Source organism: Pleurodeles waltl, chromosome 7 (genome assembly GCF_031143425.1).
Source record: "Pleurodeles waltl isolate 20211129_DDA chromosome 7, aPleWal1.hap1.20221129, whole genome shotgun sequence".
NCBI classification, from domain to species: domain Eukaryota; kingdom Metazoa; phylum Chordata; class Amphibia; order Caudata; family Salamandridae; genus Pleurodeles; species Pleurodeles waltl.
The window spans coordinates 788,911,988-788,933,569 of record NC_090446.1 but is presented as its reverse complement, the minus strand read 5'-3'; the positions used below and the strand labels follow the sequence as shown (position 1 = coordinate 788,933,569).

At 43.6% G+C, this 21,582-nt stretch overlaps 1 protein-coding gene across 5 annotated transcripts in view; it reads left to right on the top strand.

Annotated features, from left to right (window-relative positions):
* SLC23A1 (solute carrier family 23 member 1) overlaps positions 1-21,582 on the top strand; it is a 381,822-nt gene that overhangs the window by 358,249 nt on the left and 1,991 nt on the right. For all 5 annotated transcript variants that reach the window (XM_069199322.1, XM_069199324.1, XM_069199323.1 and 2 more), the window contains 2 exons: positions 3,823-3,966; positions 7,459-7,554. In XM_069199322.1, the coding sequence (XP_069055423.1) occupies positions 3,823-3,966; positions 7,459-7,554 (240 nt within the window). The remainder of the gene's footprint in view (positions 1-3,822; positions 3,967-7,458; positions 7,555-21,582) is intronic.

Genomic DNA, 21,582 nt, shown 5'->3' with positions numbered 1-21,582 from the left:
TCCAAAAAACTGGATTGTTGCAGCTTCTAAAAGAGTTTAACCAGTTGTCCAGATATGGAAATACTGCAGACTCGATTGGAGCCACTACTTTTGGGAATACTCTCTCAACTCACTACAGACCAAATGGCAAAACTCTGAACCAACAGTGTTGATCCTGAATGGAGAAGCCTGGATATGCTAGGTGGCAGTTTACAATAGGTATGTGGAAATAAGCACCCATCAGATCTAATAAGACTAAGCAATAATTCAATGGAATTACAGGAATGATTTTCACCATCCACTGACCTCATGTTGTCTTTACAACCATAAAAATGATTGAGTAGATTTCGGAACTTGAACAAAGGCTTCCTTTCTCATTAGTGCCCTCCACTTAATAGGGCATTTTGGCCATGGTATAGGAATGATCCCTGAGCTTTGAGGGTGAGACATAAGCTGAAGTTATTTTTTCCCACTCTTCCAGAAAGTGGTGATTTTGACCACCCTCTGCAACTATAGGCTAATGTTTCCCTAATCCCCGACATAGCCAGGAGTGAGGTTCTTTATCTGAGGTTTCTTGTTTCTGTTTCTTAGGAAAGCACCCTGCAAATGACTTCCCCTGGAACTTTCAAAATTGCTTGAAAGATGACTTCTGCTTCTCTGATCCTTGATATTTGGAAAGAAGAGTGTATTTTTTCTTTAAGCATACGGTGCGGTCAATCTTTCAAGTCATGACCTAAAAGACAGGAACTTTTGAATGGGATCTTGAGTGCTGTAGACTTTTGAACATCATCTATATTCCATTCCTTCAGGTAAAGTTTGCAACTGAATCACCTCTTGCTAATGTTGATGCCCTTACTACATCAAAGGGAATGTCTGAAAAAAATCCACTTATCTCTCCATTTCTTCCAGTAGATCAGAACATTCTTTCTCAACTTGAACCACCTAGAGCAAGGCTTTAAAATCTGAAATTAGAGACTGTCAGATATATCCTTGATATACATTCAGTGCCAAGCGTGATAGTGAAAAATCTTTATTTTCTGCTGGATCTGTAGGGATGCTCTCTTCTGCCACTGAAGGTACACCTTCAAGACTAGCAAATTCTGAGTCCACATGTAGTGTATCAGGCAACATAGAGTCCATGTTTTCAAGAGGCAGCATACATTTTGGAAGGAAAATCTTGCCAGGCTCTTTCCAGCCCTGCAATATTACATCCAGCAAGCAATTGATGAATTGAAACCACAGCATTTGACACCTTCTGAAATGATCATAACAATGTCTCTTAAGAATGCTAGGGTTCTCAGCAGGGGGAAACCCCATACTGTCCCTTTCATTACCAATAGGTCTGCAAGCATATCCCAAGAAATATATTTTCCCCTTTGGTCAGTGAAAAAGACAAATTCTCCACTGCTATCAGAACTAGAAACAATACAATAAATTACTGTAGACTTCTTCTTACTATCAAATAGGTTCTTCTCCAAAGAAGTCAAAGTTAAATGAGTCTCTTAATAATTTCGTCCTCATCATTATTCTCTGAGAGTGCATGTGTTTTCTTGCTCCCTCTCCATGTTCTGTTTCCACCTTCACTTTGCCCCTCACCCTCACGTTTTGTGCTGCTTCACCTACCTACACTCAAAAGGACACATTCCAAGCTTCCTTGAACTAGGTTATCCACTCCAGGGTTTTGTTGAAGTGAAAACATATTATTGAGGCCCCCTTTGAAAAAACAGAAAAGTGTTTGTTTATTTCATCTTCATTACAGCCACCATAAAAGTGGAGCAGATTCCAGCTAACTGTGTACAAGAGTTGACTCGTCCTTTTAACATAGCCACGTTTGCTTCTTTTTCAGATATATGGATTGTGGTGCGCATTTTTAATGTGCATAGCTTTGTTGTCTAAGTAATTTGTCTTCTTTTGATTTGATAACTTTTCTGCTTATTCCAGTGTTCATCTCGCCAGGAGCACTTCAGTCTCACAATGTTCCTAATGGATGCGTTGTATCCTCCCACAGAACACTCGAAGGGGCTCTTATTTTTTATTATTCGGCATTCCATGGGAGTTGAAGTGTTTCCTTGCTCTCACACATTTCCTCCTTTTTCTGAACCTGCCCCAACACTGGGTCTGCCCTTCATTATGCTTCCTGTCCTGCTCCCGTCCTGCTAGCTGTTTCATGTCTTTTTTAAAATGTATTTATGTATTTAAGGGCCCAGCAGCTGCAATATGCTGCCAGGCTGCTTACTTTGTTTTTCGTGCTTGGAGTATACTTTTTGTTCTGTTTTCAAGTTACCATTCTAACCTGGCCATTCACCATGTTTGAAAAGTACAGTACATTAACAAGCATTGGCATAGCCAATAGGTCTCACCTTGGACCTTGTAAGTATTTAGCCATGCAGCCCATTATCCTGGGTGCTACAACATCTACTGATACTTCAAGTGCCAACATACTGGTTCGGTCAGTGTTTTTTATTTTGCCATTCTAAAATGTCAGTCAGATGTGCTGATACTGTTTCTTTTTTTTTTTTTAAAGGTGACCGGTGCCTATGACACTGATATAAGTCTAGATAAATTTGTAAATACAGTTGTTCGATGAACCAGAAAAGTGCGAATGGTAAAAAAAAAAAAAAAATTACAATAGTACACTGAATCTAATATACTATTTTTATGCAGTGCATTTTCATACAAACTCCTATGACATGGAAAGAAAATATCAGCTTTTTATTTGAAAACATAATGCACGGTTATTGAAAGCTGTGTTATGTGGCCAGTGGGTACGTATGAGGGTATTTATGTCTTGTGGAGCAAGAGGGCAACGGAGCAGTGCACGATAGCCAGGGCACAGAGACCGAATCAGATTTTTGCATAAAAGTGTGGAATGATAGTAGAGCCAACATGGCCTTGCACATAGAATATCAAACAAAGTCCTGGTCGGCGGTCACAGTTGTAAAATGTCTCTCTTTTTGGTGCAAAAGGGTGTGAATAGCAGGGTGGCGAGCAGGGAAAAGAGGGTACGGGCGAGGAAAGGCCGAAGGATGTAGCAGGAGGAAGAAAGGGTTTAAGAAAAGCAAGAGAGCTGGACAAATGAAACAATTCCTTCCGCAGGCAGCGCAATCTCGACAGGAGCAGGCGCTCCCGCCAGTTCTGCAGGACATTGAATAGTGAGGCAACGGGGTTTAAAAAGACAAGCCATCTGCAGGACTATTGTACGGCTCCTGTGGTGCTCAGGTCTGTAAACCGACCCCTAGACTGAATACAGCATGTCTTGCAGACAGCTCATGTGCGCTGCCTAAGCTCCGCCTAAAAATGTCCACCATGCATCATGATGTATGGGATACTTGATACTGAGCTATGCTCTACAACAATCATGTTGCATAATGCTTAGCACCTGTGCAAAACAAATTAGAACAACTCCTTTTTGTGTCTTTGTTAGTTGTTCATGTGCTAATTCCTGTAACAGAGAGGTATCACTCCAAAGTTAGGGCGGATATAATACACATAGCTGCAGTGCACAGGGCAAGCACTTTGGAGCCTTTGGCTGCAGGAGTCTGCTGCACCTGCAGCAGCTCTGTGCTACTAAAGTGACCAAACATGTCTATTAGTAATAACAAATGCACTGAAGCACATTGGAGTGGCAGAGCCAAGTGGCATTTCCATGATTTGCAATGACTGGGGCTCCCTGTAAATCATGCTCCCTTTCTGGTCAAACTAAAAGCATTTTGCGTAGTTGACAAACATCGAAGGAAGGCCACAGATGTCTAAATAGTAGGCGTTGATGCAGTTTCATAGCATCCTACGCTTTGCCTGGATTTTTATTATTACTACATATTTTTGTATTTGTTTTGTCTGCAGGGATGATAACAGCTATTGGTCTTTCCAATCTGCAGTTTGTTGACATGAATTCATCTCGGAATCTCTTTGTTTTGGGATTTTCAATGTTTTTTGGTTTAACTTTACCAAGCTACCTGGATTCAAACCCAAATATCATTAACACAGGTAGGTCTCTCTTATTTGTTCTTCATTCTTAAAAGTTACAATCTTTTGCCTTGGTAAACGTATATTCTAGTGTTGAAATACTAATGTGTGTATGGTTATGTGTTAAAAATTATATAATACATGGCATTCTGTAGTCCCTTTATAAATGTCAGTGTCTCATTTCGTTATAATCTACAACTTGTGGGTTGTGATGCACCCAGTCATGACTATAAAGGAAAGATAAATACACAAAAGGAGAGCACTGGGAGTGTTGCTAGCCCACACCGCCTCCCTAAAGAAATCTATATAATCACTAAAGGTGTGGGGGTAGTAGGGAACCGAAAGTAAGACTGGGTCAGTCTTAAATCGGTGTTGGTTAGGTGGCTTTGGATCCTAACGCGGGGGAATCATTGTTGGAGAATATCCAGACAGGGGGGGTGCTGTGTAGTCCCACAGGGGAAGGGGGAGTCTCCCTTACGGACTAGGTGGTCTCACACACATAATAGTGTCATGCTTCATCATATGACCACCTAGCCCCACCCAAGCAAGATGATACTGCTTGGGCGGACTCAACCTCTTGGTTAAAAGAACCGGAGGGAGTACTGAAATTAAACTTACTGGATAGTTACTTAGATCCAGCTGAGGTGAGTAATAAAATTACCAAGCATGTCACTGATAGTTGCTGCTAGTTTTAATATAGGTGCATGCTGGTAAGACTAAAAGCAAGGGGAAAAGGCTCGTTGGAGAGTAATGTCTCCTGGAGTCTAAAATAAAAAATGGATGACCAACATGTTTCTGCCCTCACTAGGTGCTGGTAGGTCAGGGGCATTCGTCAGGGTCGGAGCACACGCAATAAGTGGGGTGCTCAAAGTGGATAATGAATGGCCTACCTGAACGGGTAGTTCACGGTGGGGTAGGTCAAGGGGTAGGGGGCGATTTGCCTCTGGTCTGGCTAATGCCGGGGAGGGGTTTTCCCTTTTAGTCACACTCACTCCAAAGGGAATACCATGGGGCTCCGGCATGTAGGTACCCCCCATGGTATTCCCTTTGGAGTGAGTGTGACTAAAAAGGAAAACCCCTCCCCGGCATTAGCCAGACCAGAGGCAAATCGCCCCCTACCCCTTGACCTACCCCACCGTGAACTACCCGTTCAGGTAGGCCATTCATTATCCACTTTGAGCACCCCACTTATTGCGTGTGCTCCGACCCTGACGAATGCCCCTGACCTACCAGCACCTAGTGAGGGCAGAAACATGTTGGTCATCCATTTTTTATTTTAGACTCCAGGAGACATTACTCTCCAACAAGCCTTTTCCCCTTGCTTTTAGTCTTACCAGCATGCACCTATATTAAAACTAGCAGCAACTATCAGTGACATGCTTGGTAATTTTATTACTCACCTCAGCTGGATCTAAGTAACTATCCAGTAAGTTTAATTTCAGTACTCCCTCCGGTTCTTTTAACCAAGAGGTTGAGTCCGCCCAAGCAGTATCATCTTGCTTGGGTGGGGCTAGGTGGTCATATGATGAAGCATGACACTATTATGTGTGTGAGACCACCTAGTCCGTAAGGGAGACTCCCCCTTCCCCTGTGGGACTACACAGCACCCCCCCTGTCTGGATATTCTCCAACAATGATTCCCCCGTGGTAGGATCCAAAGCCACCTAACCAACACCGATTTAAGACTGACCCAGTCTTACTTTCGGTTCCCTACTACCCCACACCTTTAGTGATTATATAAAGGAAAGATGTCAGAAATTCTCTATTATAAATCATTGCATTCAAGTTCTAATGTCATAATACCTACAGCCAGAGCCAGCAACGGAGGTGAAAGGCAGGTTAGGTCACAAGCAGACCTCAAGCAGCTGTTTAAAGCAACGAACATGGAACATTTCATTTCTTTCTTCTGCTTTATTCTTCTAGCTTACACTAGCAAGCAGAGAGAACATGATAGTTATGATACTTACAGAAACACAGGAATCTTTTTGCCTTATGCCTCATCTCTCTATATGGTTATGGAACTCCGAGTTGAATTGCAATATCCTTGTAATGTAGGGCTGGGGGTCTTTTATCCCTTGCATAGCTTATATCTTCAACTTTAATGTCTGTATACTGCTGTTTTTCTGTTACTTTGAGAAGCACATAGAATGCTGACGTTGCATACTGCTCCAGGTCTTGGATAAATTGGCTCTGTCTTATTTTAGAAGTATTGGCGGGGTAAATTGTAATGCTCCAAGATTAGGTTTGGATATAGCAGGCTTCCGTTTACTAGTCGCAGCCCAATACTAAAGTGATCTGTGGTCCTGTCAGAAACATCATTTGGTGAGTTTAGTGAAAATTATACAAGATCGTTTTCTAAACTGTCATTTGATAAACAAAAAAACACTTTCAGACAGCTCCAACTAAACCATGGGGGCATTCAAAGGCCTTGCTATTTGTACCTCCAACATTCTTGAGTTCCATCTGAGTGTTTCACCTACCATTTAGCTTATCACTGTGAGGATACATTACATATACCACTAGTGACTATAGCCCTTATTTAAAGTTTATAGGGTGAGATACTCTATCAGAAACATGGCGACTATCCTGCTCTTATGGGACCATTAAAATGCCTTCCTTATTTACTAATTCGATTTTAGGTGTCAGAAAAGTTTTCAGCCTCCTAAAAAGAGATTCTAATTAGAGACCGATTCTGTATAGGGAAGGCTAAAGTAGGCATTCTTTCCAACTACAGAAACGCTATCTAATGTATCAATGTTCGCACTGAAATTTGTTCGCAAAACAATGATAGTTTACCAACACCTCAAAGGAGTTTGTACCTCATTCACGAGAGCAAAGGGGTCCAGTTATGACACATTCCCTTTTGTTTATGTAAAACAAAAAGTTTTCTTAAGGGGCCAGTGACCCCGGGACCACTGCTTCCTCATAAATAAACAATGAAAATAAACTTTTCTTTTTAATTCCTTCAAGGAAAATTAGATACATTTTGCTTTTTTGAAAAGCGATCACAGACATGGGGGTATGCTGCCCTCTGCAGGTCACCATCGCCGTGATGGTCTCCAATTGTAGTGAGTTGGAATTTGCGACCTACTCTATAACATGCATGAGGTAGGTCAGATTTGCACCCACTGCGATTTGGAATTCTAAGAACCAACTATTACTACGAAGGTCAGCTCTTATAGTTCGAGTGGTCAGAAAAATACTGTTCTCCAATTGCGACCAATATTGTGCCACCAGTTTATAGTGCATATGGCCCTATAATGTTTCTCAATTTATACTCCGGTAATTTGCAATGATGAAATATGATGAAGGTGTTAACATGGAGGAATCACTAATAGTTTGTAGACCACCTGTCCCTCGGTTAAGGGTACTAGCATAGTTTGCCCGAAGACCTCTTCAGCAATGACTGTATAAATACAAATTATTTGACAATCTTTGGTAACGAGTACGTTTTTTCATGCATAATGTATAAAGATCCTCTTTTGTAATGTTCCGTTTTACTTTTTCTTTCAGGTGTAATAGAAATTGACCAAATTTTAACAGTACTTCTAACAACAGAAATGTTTGTGGGGGGCTGCATTGCCTTTGTTATGGACAACACCATGCCAGGTATGTTCCGGAACACTTGATATTAAGAAATACTACCCATTTGGGAATGCTCTTTTGGATATGAACATTAGATAGTCTTATAAAAAAATATTGAGTGATAGATATATGATAAAATAAGTACTTCGCCCACACTTGGTATACCGTCGCCACTCCAGATACTTGGTGACCATGTTTTTGTCATTTCTGGAATGTGGTACCCATTCTTGGCATTTGGAGGTAATTTCTATTGCCTGATGGTACTTTCTTGCAGAACACCACGATCCCTAGTTTATGATGGGAAGAAATCGGCACGCGAGGGTAGCAGAAAGTCCTCTTAAGGCTGAACCTGTCCCTGTGAAGCCCTAAATAGGCAAATGTGCATGTTGGCAATGCACCTTCCCTTTTGGCTTTGTGCAGTTTATGCCCAAAATGTGTACATTTGCAACCTTTGCCTGGGATGCAGTACTTAGTCAGAGTTTTAGACACATTTTCGTGGATCTGAACCAGATCAAATTACCCTATCTAATGTATTTCTTATTTGTGTATGAAGTATGTTCTACCGAGTATCCGCTAATGAAGTTCACTCTTCAGTGCTTGGCTGGCTATAAGGGCAGTGCTCCTGAGCTGGCAGATCAGAGGCCCTGAGAGCAATAGGCCAGTCCTACAGGGATTAACGTTGCTGCTGGAGGAAAGGATGGGGTTATGTGCTTCAGAGACTATCGGCGCCATCTCCCTCTTAATTAGTGCAGGGATGTTCCCAGTCTGAACAATAGAGGAAGGGCAGACTCATGTCTCCAGTGCGTCTCAGGAGGCCCCTTTGATGCTTGAGAGAGAAGCGGGTGGGGGATGTGACAGAGAAAACGCAGCAGATCTACCATGAGCCGTATGTTAGAAAGTGTGACCAATTTGAAACATTTCCAGCATTCTGTTTACGGAAGGACAGTCAGTAGACTGATGCATGTCACTGTAAATTATAGGAGGAGAGATGATGTGGCAATGCTAGATTAGGTGGAAGCGCACTAGCGACAGAATTCTTCACCTCCCTTTATATCTCCTTTGTACGGAAGATAATTTGATAAGGAGAACTGGAAGAAAGAATAAGGACCAATCCTGCTGTTTCTTCCCTGTCAGAATCCTGTGGTGCACTCGCTCCTGACTCGTGTCTCTGCACTCTACTGGGCTCTCTCCAGAGCTGCTAGCACCAGCTCCCTGATTCTACCTGGGTCCAGAGGGGAGTGAAGTGTGGTACTGCTAGGGTAGCCCCGATAGACTGAACCCTGAAGCAGTGGCCACCATGAGCTCCTATTGTTGCACGCTACCACCCAAGAAGAGGCCATGGGCATCAGTAACTGTAGAGCAATGGCACTGAAACGTGTTTGTTGCTGAGGATTTGTGGTATACTGCTACGGATGGAGAGTTGCCCCTGTCAAGAGACCACCATGACCACAGGCGCAGGAAATAACTATGCCGGAGTTCAGAAAGTGAATGAGCAATAAAGTATTTGTCTTTATCTTGCCACGCTTGCTGTTCGTTCAAACACAGAGGCCAAATGTCTTTAGACAAGCTGCTGTTTATTCATTTAAAATTGAGATTGGTGTTTACTTTTCATTCTCTGAATACAAAGTGAAGGGAACTATGTGCGATCTTGCTGGAGTAAAGGGAGCATGAAAGGAAAGGCTGCCGTTTGTCATTTGTTTTCCTAATCAACATTTAAATACCTTCTAATGGACTGTATTCCGATTACAAAATGCATCAGCTGATAAGAAAGCACAACGAAGCATCTTTTGTACGTCTAAATCTAAAGTGTAAAAGAAACAAACATTTCTAATAGGATCTGGATACTTTACTTAGTGATGTGCAAATGATAAATATTCACTGAAACACGAATTCCACACATTATCGTTTGTGAGTTATATAGTTTTACTAGCAAATGTTGTTGCCTCTTCAATGAAAAATGTGCTGACTGTAAATGACAGTCCATTACCACTCTAGGTTTAGTAATACATTTGTGAGAATGCGCTCCTAAATTCACACTAGTTAGCAACATACCACACCTTTATCACTCTCGTGCTTAGGTGCCTTGAGTAATATTGATAGTGTCACCCCAATTTGAAAATTGTTCCAGCACCACTGTCCAAGACTAGGTATGAGGGCAGGCCCAGTGCCCCACAGAGGAGCTGTTGTTACCAGGACTGGTAAGCAATTGCCCAGAAACTGAAGAGCTGAAGACATTTCCCAAAGTCTGGATCTGAGGGTTAGAGCAGTGTTTGCTGTAGTTGTGGAAAGCCGGATTTGCCCTTGGTCTAGGTGCCCCCGAACTCCCCTCTGAGATGGCTAGAAGAGGATTCCTGGATCAAAATATATAAACCCTGTGCAAATCTATGCAACGTGGAAAGATATCTCCTTTGTAAAATGGTGTTCATCTTCACTTATGTTTTACCGTGGATACTCTGAAGCTGTTGGCATCCAGCGCCAACAAATATTGAACATTATCTGATGCTGCAGGGATATAGCCAACTGAAGTGGGGATCTTTGAAAAAATCTATAGCACAATCACAAGCTTTCACGCTGCCAGTTATTATAGTGCACAGCTTCACCAGATATCACCTCCCTTTCAGAGAAGGCCCTCAACGGTGGCTGAGAAGTCCCCAACATATCATTTACATCCTAGGGTAAATGTTATCTGATTTAGATACTTTTTTTAAGTTGACTCTTACAAAGCTTATATTATTTGTTCTTCTCATGATCATCTTAGGCCTCTCACTCAGAGGGAAAACATACACTTCCAGAGGAGTGTTGCTTGTCAGTGTCCGCAGAAAAATATTTCAGCCCATTGCCAGAAACATCAGTTATCATTCCTGGGTAGTGCTACTCACTCTTTAGAACACTCATTTTGCGGTTACTTTTTGATAACTTCCTTCTTGCACCCTACTCCATCTACATTTTCTGTGGCAGTGTATCCTAAAGATGTAGGTATGTAGTTGAGCTGTGCACCTCACAATCAGTGATGCACATTGTCTTGTTGGGGACCCTGAGAGCGGTGGTTGTTCAGCACATGGTCATGACTTCTCATTGTGCAGAAGGAGGCAGTATGCCATGTAGTAGCTGTGTTGCCAGTTCAAAGTATGGAGACACTATTAACAACAGCTATGACTCCTGTCACCATTTCACTGGCATGGTATGAGATGTTGCCTTTACCAGTAGTCCTCTACCAAAGACTTCTCCCCATCCTCATACACCAGCAGATGACTCGCTATATTAAGCAGGATGGCATAGGAAAGAGATGTGGTAGAGATGTGGCCTCGTGGCTAGAGCTGCCAACTTAGGAACTGCGGAAGCAGGTTCAAATTCCAGCCTCACTTCAACATCTCCCTGTGCCTAAAAAAATTAAATACTTATTGTGGTGCTCATGTAAAGTGCTTTAATTCCCTTGGGCCAGTTTATGTTGTATAAAACCACAAAAGCAGGCCACAATACAATATTTTCTAGCTATAGCGTCAAGAATTTTCAATTCTATTACGGACATAGAGGCGAGGATTATGCTTCTCTCTCTTTACTGAATAACTCACAACAGCCAGTGAAAACACTATAACAGAAAAACAACATTTCCCAAGATCCTATTTAGTCCACAATATTGTCCAATATTTGCGAGCCCTCATATATAGAGGTCAGCATTCACAAGGTCCTTCCACTTTCTTTGCAATAGACAAAATCCAATATAGCGTCATCAATCGCACGAACACCGAATTGCAACGTCCGGAAGTGGAATCAACAGGACACCAACTTGCAGAGAATCAGTATTAATCCTCACAACTCACGAAGTCTTATCTCCATCTAAACAGAGGACAAATAAAATAGTACTAAAAAAGGTTCTCACACTTAGAATAACGGGTGGAGAGCATATTTTTATAAATACATTTTACACAATGTTACACCATTCCAGTCAATAACAGAAAATAATTTTCATTACATCATTGTAACATTAACTGAAAAGGTGGGATAATCCTCGTCTCCATGTCCTTATTAGAATTGAAAATTCTTGACGCAATAGCTAGAAAATTCTGCATTCTATGTCAGGACTACGGACTTCAGATTATGCTAGTTTAAAGTTGATTTACTATAACTGAAGCCACATCAACAATATGTTTATGGTAAAATACTTTAAAGGAAGAGTTGGTTGACCAATCAGCTGCTGCCATAATGTCCTTCAAGCGAGAACCTGTTGAAAAAGCCTTAGGAACTATTGCTCCCCTGACTGAATGAGCCCCAAAATTGAAGGTATTAATCCCAGCTTCGGCCATTGACCATCTAACCCATCGAGCTAATGTCGCTGATGACACCGGACCAAAAGGTTTTTGTAATGAAATGAGTAGTTGACCCTGGAAGTCCAGGCGAACTTCCAGAGTGGACTCCTCATACACTTTCAAACATTGAACCACACACAGGCCCATATTTATACTTTTTGACGCTAAACTGCGCTAACGCAGTTTAGCGTCAAAAAATTTAGTGCCGTCTAACGCCATTCTGAAGCGCCATGCGGGCGCCGTATTTATGGAATGGCGTTAGCCGGCGCAAGCAGACCGGCGCTGCCTGGTGTGCGTGGAAAAAAACCACGTAGACCAGGCAGCGCCGGCGTTGGGAAAAAATGACGTTAGGGCGTCTTAAAATGGGGCAAGTCAGGTTGAGGCAAAAAAATCGCCTCAACCCGATTTGCGCCATTTTTTTACGACGCCCAGACGCCATTTCATGACTCCTGTCTTAGTAAAGACAGGAGTCATGCCCCCTTGCCCAATGGCCATGCCCAGGGGACTTATGTCCCCTGGGCATGGTCATTGGGCATAGTGGCATGTAGGGGGGCACAAATAAGGCCCCCGTATGCCACCCCAAAAAAATAAAAAAATATAAAAAATTATACTTACCTGAACTTACCTGAATGTCCCTGGGGTGGGTCCCTCCATCCTTGGGTGTCCTCCTGGGGTGGGCAGGGGTGGCACCTGTGGGCTCATTTTGAGCCCACAGGCCCCTTAACGCCTACCCTGACCCAGGCGTTAAATAGTGGCGCAAATGCGAGGTTTTTTGACCCGCCACCTCCCGGGCGTGATTTTTGCCCGGGAGTATAAATACGACGCATTTGCGTCGCCGTCATTTTTTTAGACGGGAACGCCTTCCTTGCATCTCATTAACGCAAGGAAGGCGTTCACGCAAAAAAATGACGCTATTTGCCCATACTTTGGCGCTAGACGCGTCTAACGCCAAAGTATAAATATGGCGTTAGTTTTGCGCCGAATTTGCGTCGAAAAAAACGACGCTAATTCGGCGCAAACGGAGTATAAATACGGGCCACAATTTTTTATGATGTGGAAAAGAAGGGTAAGAAACACATTTAGAATCTGTTTTTGTTCCTTTGGAAATAGTAAAGGATACTTCCGAAGGAGTAAATACTCTACCTGCTAAATCCAACACTTTAACATCCGATACTCTACGACAGGAAATTAGACAAAGAAGGGTCGTAAGCTTTACAGCTAACAGTTTGCGTGTACGTTCTTCATTACAGGGCCAAGCTTTCAGAAATCATAAAACCACATGAACATTCCAAAGCACTCAATATTTAGGCTTGGGCAAATTAACCATCCTGATACCATGCAACAGCGTACAAACTAATGGATGTTCACCCACAGATTTACCATCAATATGGGATGACCCATTGAATAGCTTACCTAAAATTATTAATCGTTCTATATGTCAAACTTGGGCTGCTAAATGGGAGAGGAAATTCACAATCATACTAACGTTTGTCCCCAAGGGATCAATACTCCGTTCACTACACCAACCAGTCCATCTCTTCCACGAAGATTTGTATCATTTGTGAGTAGAGGGAGCCCAGGACAGGGACAGGAAGAACAAAGCGTTGTCTAAAACACCTAGTGCTTGCCATTGGTTCCTGAGAGTCTCCATGCCATGAGGGACCACTGCCCCGGATGAGGTAACCCTGCTAGGTCCAGAAACAGAGATTGAAATGCAGGGATCCTTTGAAAGCGATAACAGAAGTTGCGCGTTGATGGAGTCTATTTGTAAACCTAATAATTCTATTTTCTGAGAAGGAGTCAATGGTGACTTTTCCAGATTGAGAAGAAAACCTAAGTCCTGCAGAAGGCAGATAGTCCATGAAAGATGTTTATAACTGTGTCTCTTTGGATTGGGTCATGAGTAGGATGTCATCCAGGTAAATAATCAGACAAACACCCCTCTCTCTCTCTGAGGGACTGAACCACTGGTCTTAAGAGCTTGGTAAAACACCATTGGGCAGAAGACAGGCCGAATGGGAGGACGGTAGTAAATTCATAACATTGATCTCTCCAGAAAAATTGGAGAAATCTGCGATGTGGGCCGAAGATCGGGATGGATAGATAAGCGTCCTTGAGGTCTAACCGTACATGAAAATCTTTTTCTTGAAGCAAGTCTTTTAAACGATGTATTCAGATCTTGAAGTTACAATATACTATCCAAGAATTGAAGTCCTTTAGACTGAGAGCCAGCCGAGAACCACTGCCTTTCTTATGCACTAGAAAAATGGGACTGAGAAAGCAGAGAGGGTGTGGAGTGGCCTTGACTATGGCGTGTTTGCAAAGTAAGGCGGAAACTTCCAGATCTATGAAAGAGCTCTCTTCTTGGGAAAAATGAAGAGTGTGAGGGAAACTGGACTGTTGAGGCATTGCATAGAACTCCAGTCTGAACCCTTTGAAATATAAAAAGTGAAAAATAGGTATCAAGAAAACCTTTGTTTTTCCAAAATGGCCACAAGATAAGGGGGGTCATTCTGACCCTGGCGGTAATTACCGCCATGGCGGAGGTCGGCGGTAGCACCGCCAACAGGCTGGCGGTGCACCGCTGGGCATTCTGACCGCGGCGGTTCAGCCGCGGCCAGAAACGGAAAGTCGGCGGTCTCCCGCCGACTTTCCGCTGCCCTTAAGAATCCTCCATGGCGGCGGAGCGCGCTCCGCCGCCATGGGGATTCTGACACCCCCTACCGCCATCCAGTTCCTGGCGGTTCTCCCGCCGGGAACAGGATGGCGGTAGGGGGTGCCGCGGGGCCCCTGGGGGCCCCTGCAGTGCCCATGCCAATGGCATGGGCACTGCAGGGGCCCCCGTAAGAGGGCCCCAAAAAGAATTTCAGTGTCTGCCTAGCAGACACTGAAATTCGCGACTGGTGCAACTGCACCCGTCGCACCTTCCCACACCGCCGGCTCAATTCTGAGCCGGCGTCCTCGTGGGAAGGGTGTTTCCCGCTGGGCTGGCGGGCGGACTTTCGGCGGTCGCCCGCCAGCCCAGTGGGAAAGCCAGAATGACCGCCGTGGTCTTTTGACCGCGGAGCGGTCTTTCGGCGGGAACCGCGTGGCGGGCGGCGACCGCCGTCCGCCGCGGTCAGAATGACCCCCAAGGTGTTGAGAAGCAGTGATTATTTTGCACATCTCTGAATTCCGGGGTGCCCATACTAGCATGTGAATTACAGGGCATTTCTCAAATACGTCTTTTTTACACACTGTCTTACATTTGTAAGGAAAAAATATAGAGAAAGACAAGGGGCAATAACACTTGTTTTGCTATTCTGTGTTCCCCAAGTCTCCTGATAAAAACGATACCTCACTTGCGTGGGTAGGTCTAGCGTCCGCGACAGGAAACACAAAATGGACACATCACATTTTCACAAAGAAAACAGAGCTGTTTTTTGCAAAGTGCCTGGCTGTGGATTTGGGCCTCTAGCTCAGCCAGCACCTAGGGAAATCTAGCAAACCTGCGCATTTGTGAAAACTAGACACATAGGGGAATCTAAGATGGGGTGACTTGTGGGGCTCTGACCAGGATCTGTTACCCAGAATCCTTTGCAAACCTCAAAATTTGGCCCAAAAAAACACTTTTTCCTCTCATTTTGGTGACAGAAATTTCTGGAATCCTAGAGGAGCCACAAATTTCCTTCCACCCAGTGTTCCCCCAAGTCTCCTGATAAAAATGATACCTCACTTGTGGGGGTGGCCCAGGTGCCTGCAACAGAAAAATGCCAACAACCTGTAGAGATTTAAGGGATAGCACAGCGAGTTGATAAGCGCAGTAATTCTTCTGGGTGTGGTAATTCTTGAAACAACTACCCACACACAGCCCAGGCTTTGAAGAACAATCTGGGCAGTACATTCGAGTCTCCCTCCCGATACCCCTTCGAGCACACACTCTACATTTCTTAGCTGGAAACTCTTTTTTGGGCGTGGGAGGAATGTGCTTACGAATAGCAGTATAAGGTTCCAACCTCTGATCAACTATATCTACACCTCCCATGTGCTTATTATAATCTAAAATGCACACAGGTTTGCACACTTAAGCAACCTGGCCCCAAACAGTCACAGGGGAAGCACTCTCATCATGGATGGTACTTAGCATGTAGACATCCGTCTTGTCTGAAAATTTCAAAGCTAGCAGCTCATCATTCCGCAAGGCACTCCACTGTCCCCTCTCAAGTTTTTTACAGACAAGCTCCCTTGGATAGCCTTTCCGGTTGCAACAAATTGTGCCACAAGCAACAGTGTCCCCTCTAAACAATTCCTTGAACAACTGCACTCCAGTGTAGAAGTTATCTACATACAAATGGTGACCTTTGTTGAACAGTCGTCTGCCAAGTTCCCACACAATTTTCTCAGTAACTCCAAAAGTGGGAGGACAACCTCGGGGGTCAATACTGGAATCCCTACCAGTGAAGACATGAAAACTATACACATATCCTGTACTACTTTCAGACAGCATATACAATTTAATTCCATATCGTGCCCTCTTGCCAGGAATGTACTGCCTAAAAACCAGACAACCCTTGAACAGGACCAAAGATTCATCTACAGATATTTCTTTGCCTGGAACATAGACCTCTGAAAACCGATCTACAAAATGATGGACAGGCCTAATCTTAAAAAGATGGTCAGAATCAGGATGATCTTGTGGCAAGGCTAATGCATTGTCAACAAAATGCAATATCCTAAGTAGAAGCAAATACCGATTACGACTCATGGTTGCATGAAATATAGCTGTTGCCATCAAGGGACTAGTAGACCAATAAGAAGCCAGTGACGGCTTCCTTATCAACCCGATCAAAAGAGTCAAACCCAAAAACCTTTTAATCTCCTCCACATTTGGGGGAATCCACTGGATAGCTCTAGAGCGTGCCTAAGTCTAGCAGCGTTGTCCTTCAAATACTGCTGTGTATTCAAATTAGTCTGCTCAACAATCTCTTCCAAAAACACATCATCCACAAGTAACTCAAAGAAATTGACAGGCAAAACGTTCTCTGTATTGACTCTACACCCCCAGGGACCAGTAAAGGTAGGCAACTCTGGCTGCTCCATGTTTGGGGCAACCCAGAGTTCAGGTCCTCTAACGGGAAACCTTTCAGCCCCATGTTGCTGCACTAATGGCACATCAGTGTCCTCCTCTAAAACAGGCCCTTCATCTGCACTGAGAGTGGCTTCCTCATCAGAAGATTCCTCTCCGACAGAAACTTCACTGCTAGAATCCTCCTCTGCCTCAGAGGCAGAGTATGTCTCATAATCATGATCAGACAATGACTCAAAAAGCATACCAACCACCTGCTGAGCAGTCATCCTGCGGCTAGCCATGATCTTTCCTAAGAAAAGTAACTGGACAAATGCACCACCAACAACCATCACTGTCTAAGATAAGTAAGAAAATTAGTTGTCTCATCGACGACGCAGTTGTGCTCGTCAACGTCGTTTTCCTCATCCTCGCGGACAGGTGCTTCGTCGACGATAGTGCCGTCGTCGACGGGTGGACCATTGCTGCTTCCGCTGTCGACAATGTCTTAGTCGACGATGCCTTTTTGAATATTTTAGCAGTTATGATCGTCGTCGATGAAAGTGGTGATTATGTTATTATCATTGGAGACACCGCCGTAGTAAACGTCGTCGTTGTCGTGACCGTCAAACGTTTTTTGGGAACATCAGAGGAAGGCCTTACCGGATCACTCGTCGTCCACAGGGACAGAGAGGCACTTTTTGTGGGTCCCTTTTTTTCCACAGGCGTCGTAGGCTCTGAACAAACCTTTTTTAGGAGTTTTGCCTGGGTCTCTGATCCGGCAGTAGCAGGCTCTTGGTGCCCCTGTTTCTCCATAGATTTATGTTTTGTCTTCTTAATCACTTTCTTTGGGGGTTCCTCAGATAGTCTTCCCTCCTCTCCAGGACGTTTGAGGGAGCGAGATGGTGCTTCACTCTCATCTGACGATGGATTTTCCATGGCCTTCTGTCTCTGCAGCCACAACAGAAGCCTACCCTCACGGTCCTTTAGGGTTTTCTGACTAAAGGTGCGACAGATTTTACAGTCTCTCACCTTGTGGTCAGGATGCAGGCAATAGATACACTTTCTGTGGGGGTCATCAACGTGAAATCTCTTCTTCCCACAGCTGCCACAATCTCTAAACAGACCTTTTTTTGTCTGCTGAGACATGTTAGAATGGTAAAAGTGACATTTTCTGAGAGAACAATTCCTGTCAGAAAGGTATACTGAGCAGAGCTCAGGGAGAATCCCTTCACACGACGTGCAGTAGAAAATGTGAGGGAAAGAGCCTCTGTTGGGAGTGTTCTAGAGGGTGTGGACGCCTGATTGGCTGAGGTTCAACTTTGGATCTTTTTACAAAACGACATGGATAGACTATAAAAGAACCTACGGGGGCTCTTGGGGCCTAGTGTATAAAGTGTACTGCTATATGTATTTCAGGTTACAGTGAGGCTCCCACCTCAACGACGGGGATGATTCAAGCATGTGAATCTATGAAAGATCCAATACTGGAGAATAAAGTGTAGCTTTATAAGTAAGAGTTATAAACTCAAAAACTATACCGCTCACTTGCCTGAAAAAGCTTGACTCACCAGCAACTACTCTGAACAGACATAGCAACCACCAATGATATCCCACTAAAAAGAAAGAAAGAAAAGCAAATCAGAAATAAGACAACACAAATATCATTGTGCACAGATCTAAGGACAATTTCACACACAATCTTGCATTTAGTACACCACATACAAACATGTCATTCATGCATGGCAACAATACTCCTTTGGAGTAAATTGTTTTTACTTACCTAAAACATGCAACTATGCAAGCCGCAGGTCAACCACCGCCAAAACCGCAAGGAGCCACAGCAAAGAAAGCAAAAGCTTTGAACTTGAACAAAAAGGAGAAAAAAGATTATCACAAATGCAAATACTTCACCAGTTGACAAGCACCCCACCATCAAGCATTTAGAATTTGGTGCCTAAGTGGATTCTGCCCCAAATAGTATCAGATGGGCCTACTAAAAAATAGGGTTATCTGCCCCAAGGGGGGCAGAAAATACCTTCTGTAATGTGTCCCCATGGTGAGTGACCCTTGCCCAAGGCCACCCCCCAAACAAACAAAAACACACACACACTATCCCTGGTGCCGAAAACAATAGGTTCAAAAAGGCTAACAGTTCAATGCCCCCCCTTGGGGGGCGCCCCTTGCCCAAGGGGTCGCCCCCCTACATAAATAAACATATTTTTTTAAAAGCTGGCGTTCTATTGGTTTTCGCCCCCCCTTGAGGGCACATCAGCCTAAAAATAATAGGCCGGTCTGAAATGGCCTTGGTACACGTGCCCCCCAAAGGGGGGCAACCCTTGCCCAAGGGGCTTTCCCCCATCCTCAAAGTCCTCTTTCTCCGTCTGCTGCTAGAGCACACATGCGCGCACGTCCCCAGAAGCTCCCAGGGGGAGGGAAAAAACAATGACAAAAATAAGTTATAGCACTGACTGGACATTCAGTTCCAAACCACTACCACCTTGATTCCTCTACTATGCTGTTCCTGGTGAATAAGGGGCTCAAATCGAGTACCATGGCTGCCACTAGATCCCCATAAAAAAGGCCTCTCTGGCAGTTATTGCATCAGTTTCAGGTTTAGTGAAATATGGACTCTTTCAGGAAACTCGGAGCCGGAAATGAAGACTATGTTAATACTATTAGAAAATGTCACTTTCTTCTGACAGTCTTTGCTAGTAACTTGCCAGCCCCTCCTTTATAAGCCCCCACCCAAGAAATACGGACAAGTGAGAGGTAATACAAAGTCTGGTCTATATGTTTTGAATCCAGTAAATGAATCGCTAATTTATGATGCGTTATCTGAGATTTTCTACAAACATCCTGTTACTCAGGAGTTCCATACAGCAGTTCCCACAGCACATGCTGGAGTGTGTGATGGAATATGGGTAGGGTAAGAAGGGGGCACATTCAGTTGCATGGCTGACTGTGTTTCTGAGATGATGTAGTTCATGGTGGAAGTGATCAGATGGCAAGCTGTTGAACCTGAAATGCAACAAGGGGATAGGGTGAATTAGTAAAAATGCGATGAAGGTTTCTGTGATCTGTTAGGGAGTCAAAGTCACTTTCTTACCACCATTGCGACTCTGGGCAAATGGTGCAATGGGTTTAATATAACACATAGTGGATTCCAGTGATGCCATTTGCACATTACACAGAGTAATGGCAATATCATGCAAGGAATTAAAATAGTTATGTCTCTGAACTCTCTAAACTGCTTGTCAACGGAAGCAGACATGACCAGTCACAACCTCATAAATGTAACTATTCCCCCTTCCCACTCTGCAAACATGTCACTATACCCATCCCCAAGGTACACTGTGTACTACTGAGTTCTTCTCTTTATAACAGAGCAGCATTTAACGGGTTGTAATAAAGTAGACTAAGGGACCCGGCTGGAGAACCAGCAGCCAAAAGGCTGGTGACTCAGGAGCAACGCCTCAGCCACATGTCAAATTTAACGTTTACCTTTTTGCCAAAAATACTTTGGAAGGCACAGCAGGAGCCCTTTCAGCGAAATTGTATAGGTCTGCCAATGTCATGGTGTCAAAGAGGGCAAGTTGGCATTTTTTCCAAAGACAACCTCTTAATGTGAGGATTTGTTTTTGGAACAAAAAAAATCTATCTAATTTTAAACATGATTTGTTTATCTATGGAATTTACCGTCCTGTCCATGTAAGATAAAGCATTCGGTATGGTGTTGAAAGGCTTATTCTAAATGGAGTGGACCTTCAAATATCATGTCTGCTGCTGAATACCCGCGGATGTCCGTCCCAAGTGTTTTCAACAGCTATTAGAAAATCTATGATTTTCCTACCTCTAAATGAGATGGAAACTGAAAATTTGAAGGATGGGGCAACCTCCAATTTTTTGTCAGATTCCATGTTACCTCCGACCTTTGGAGGTTATGTTACATGCCAAACTGTCCACATCGTGTGCCAGTGTAACCCTTTGAAACTGTTTCTTATCCACTGAAAGTTAAAAACTGGATGAAGTAAGTTTGTATACATTTTTTGAAAATAGTTAATCAGTTTAACACTATTTCAGATTCTATTAACATAACACTATTCCCTTTCTGGAAGATAGCCATTAATTTCCATTGGTTTATTTTAAAATGAGGCTTACCAGACGGCACAGCGCCTGGTTGGGAAAGACATACTGTGGGATTACCAAGAACATAAAGAGGCCTGGAGCCCTCCTATTGTTTACCATTTGTTGGCTTTTATTGTAATTGTAATTGTAATAGTATTTATATAGCGCTTGACGAGGCGTAGAATCGCTTTTCGGTGAGTAGCATGCTACTCCAAAACCCAACAAGAATTAGTGATGGATTAGTATCGGGAAATATGAGTACAGTTTTAGTATTATTATGAGTTAATTTGAGCCAGGGATATGAGTTTGTTAGTTAGATTGACTGGAGTGCTGGAGGGGTGGAGGAGGAAAGAATCCAGAAGTGTTAATTGGGAGTATATGGTAATAGGATTTAGGCTTGGGATGAGTAAAGGAGGATGGAGGAGGGAAGAGTCTGTGGAAGGGGTTAGGGAGATCATAGTAGCAGGGTGAGATAAATGAGGGCAAATTTAGTAGGGTTTTTTGGGAGGTTATTGTAGTAAAGTGAGGTTTGGTGAGTTAGATGTGGAAGCGGAGGGAAGAGCTTAGGCAGAG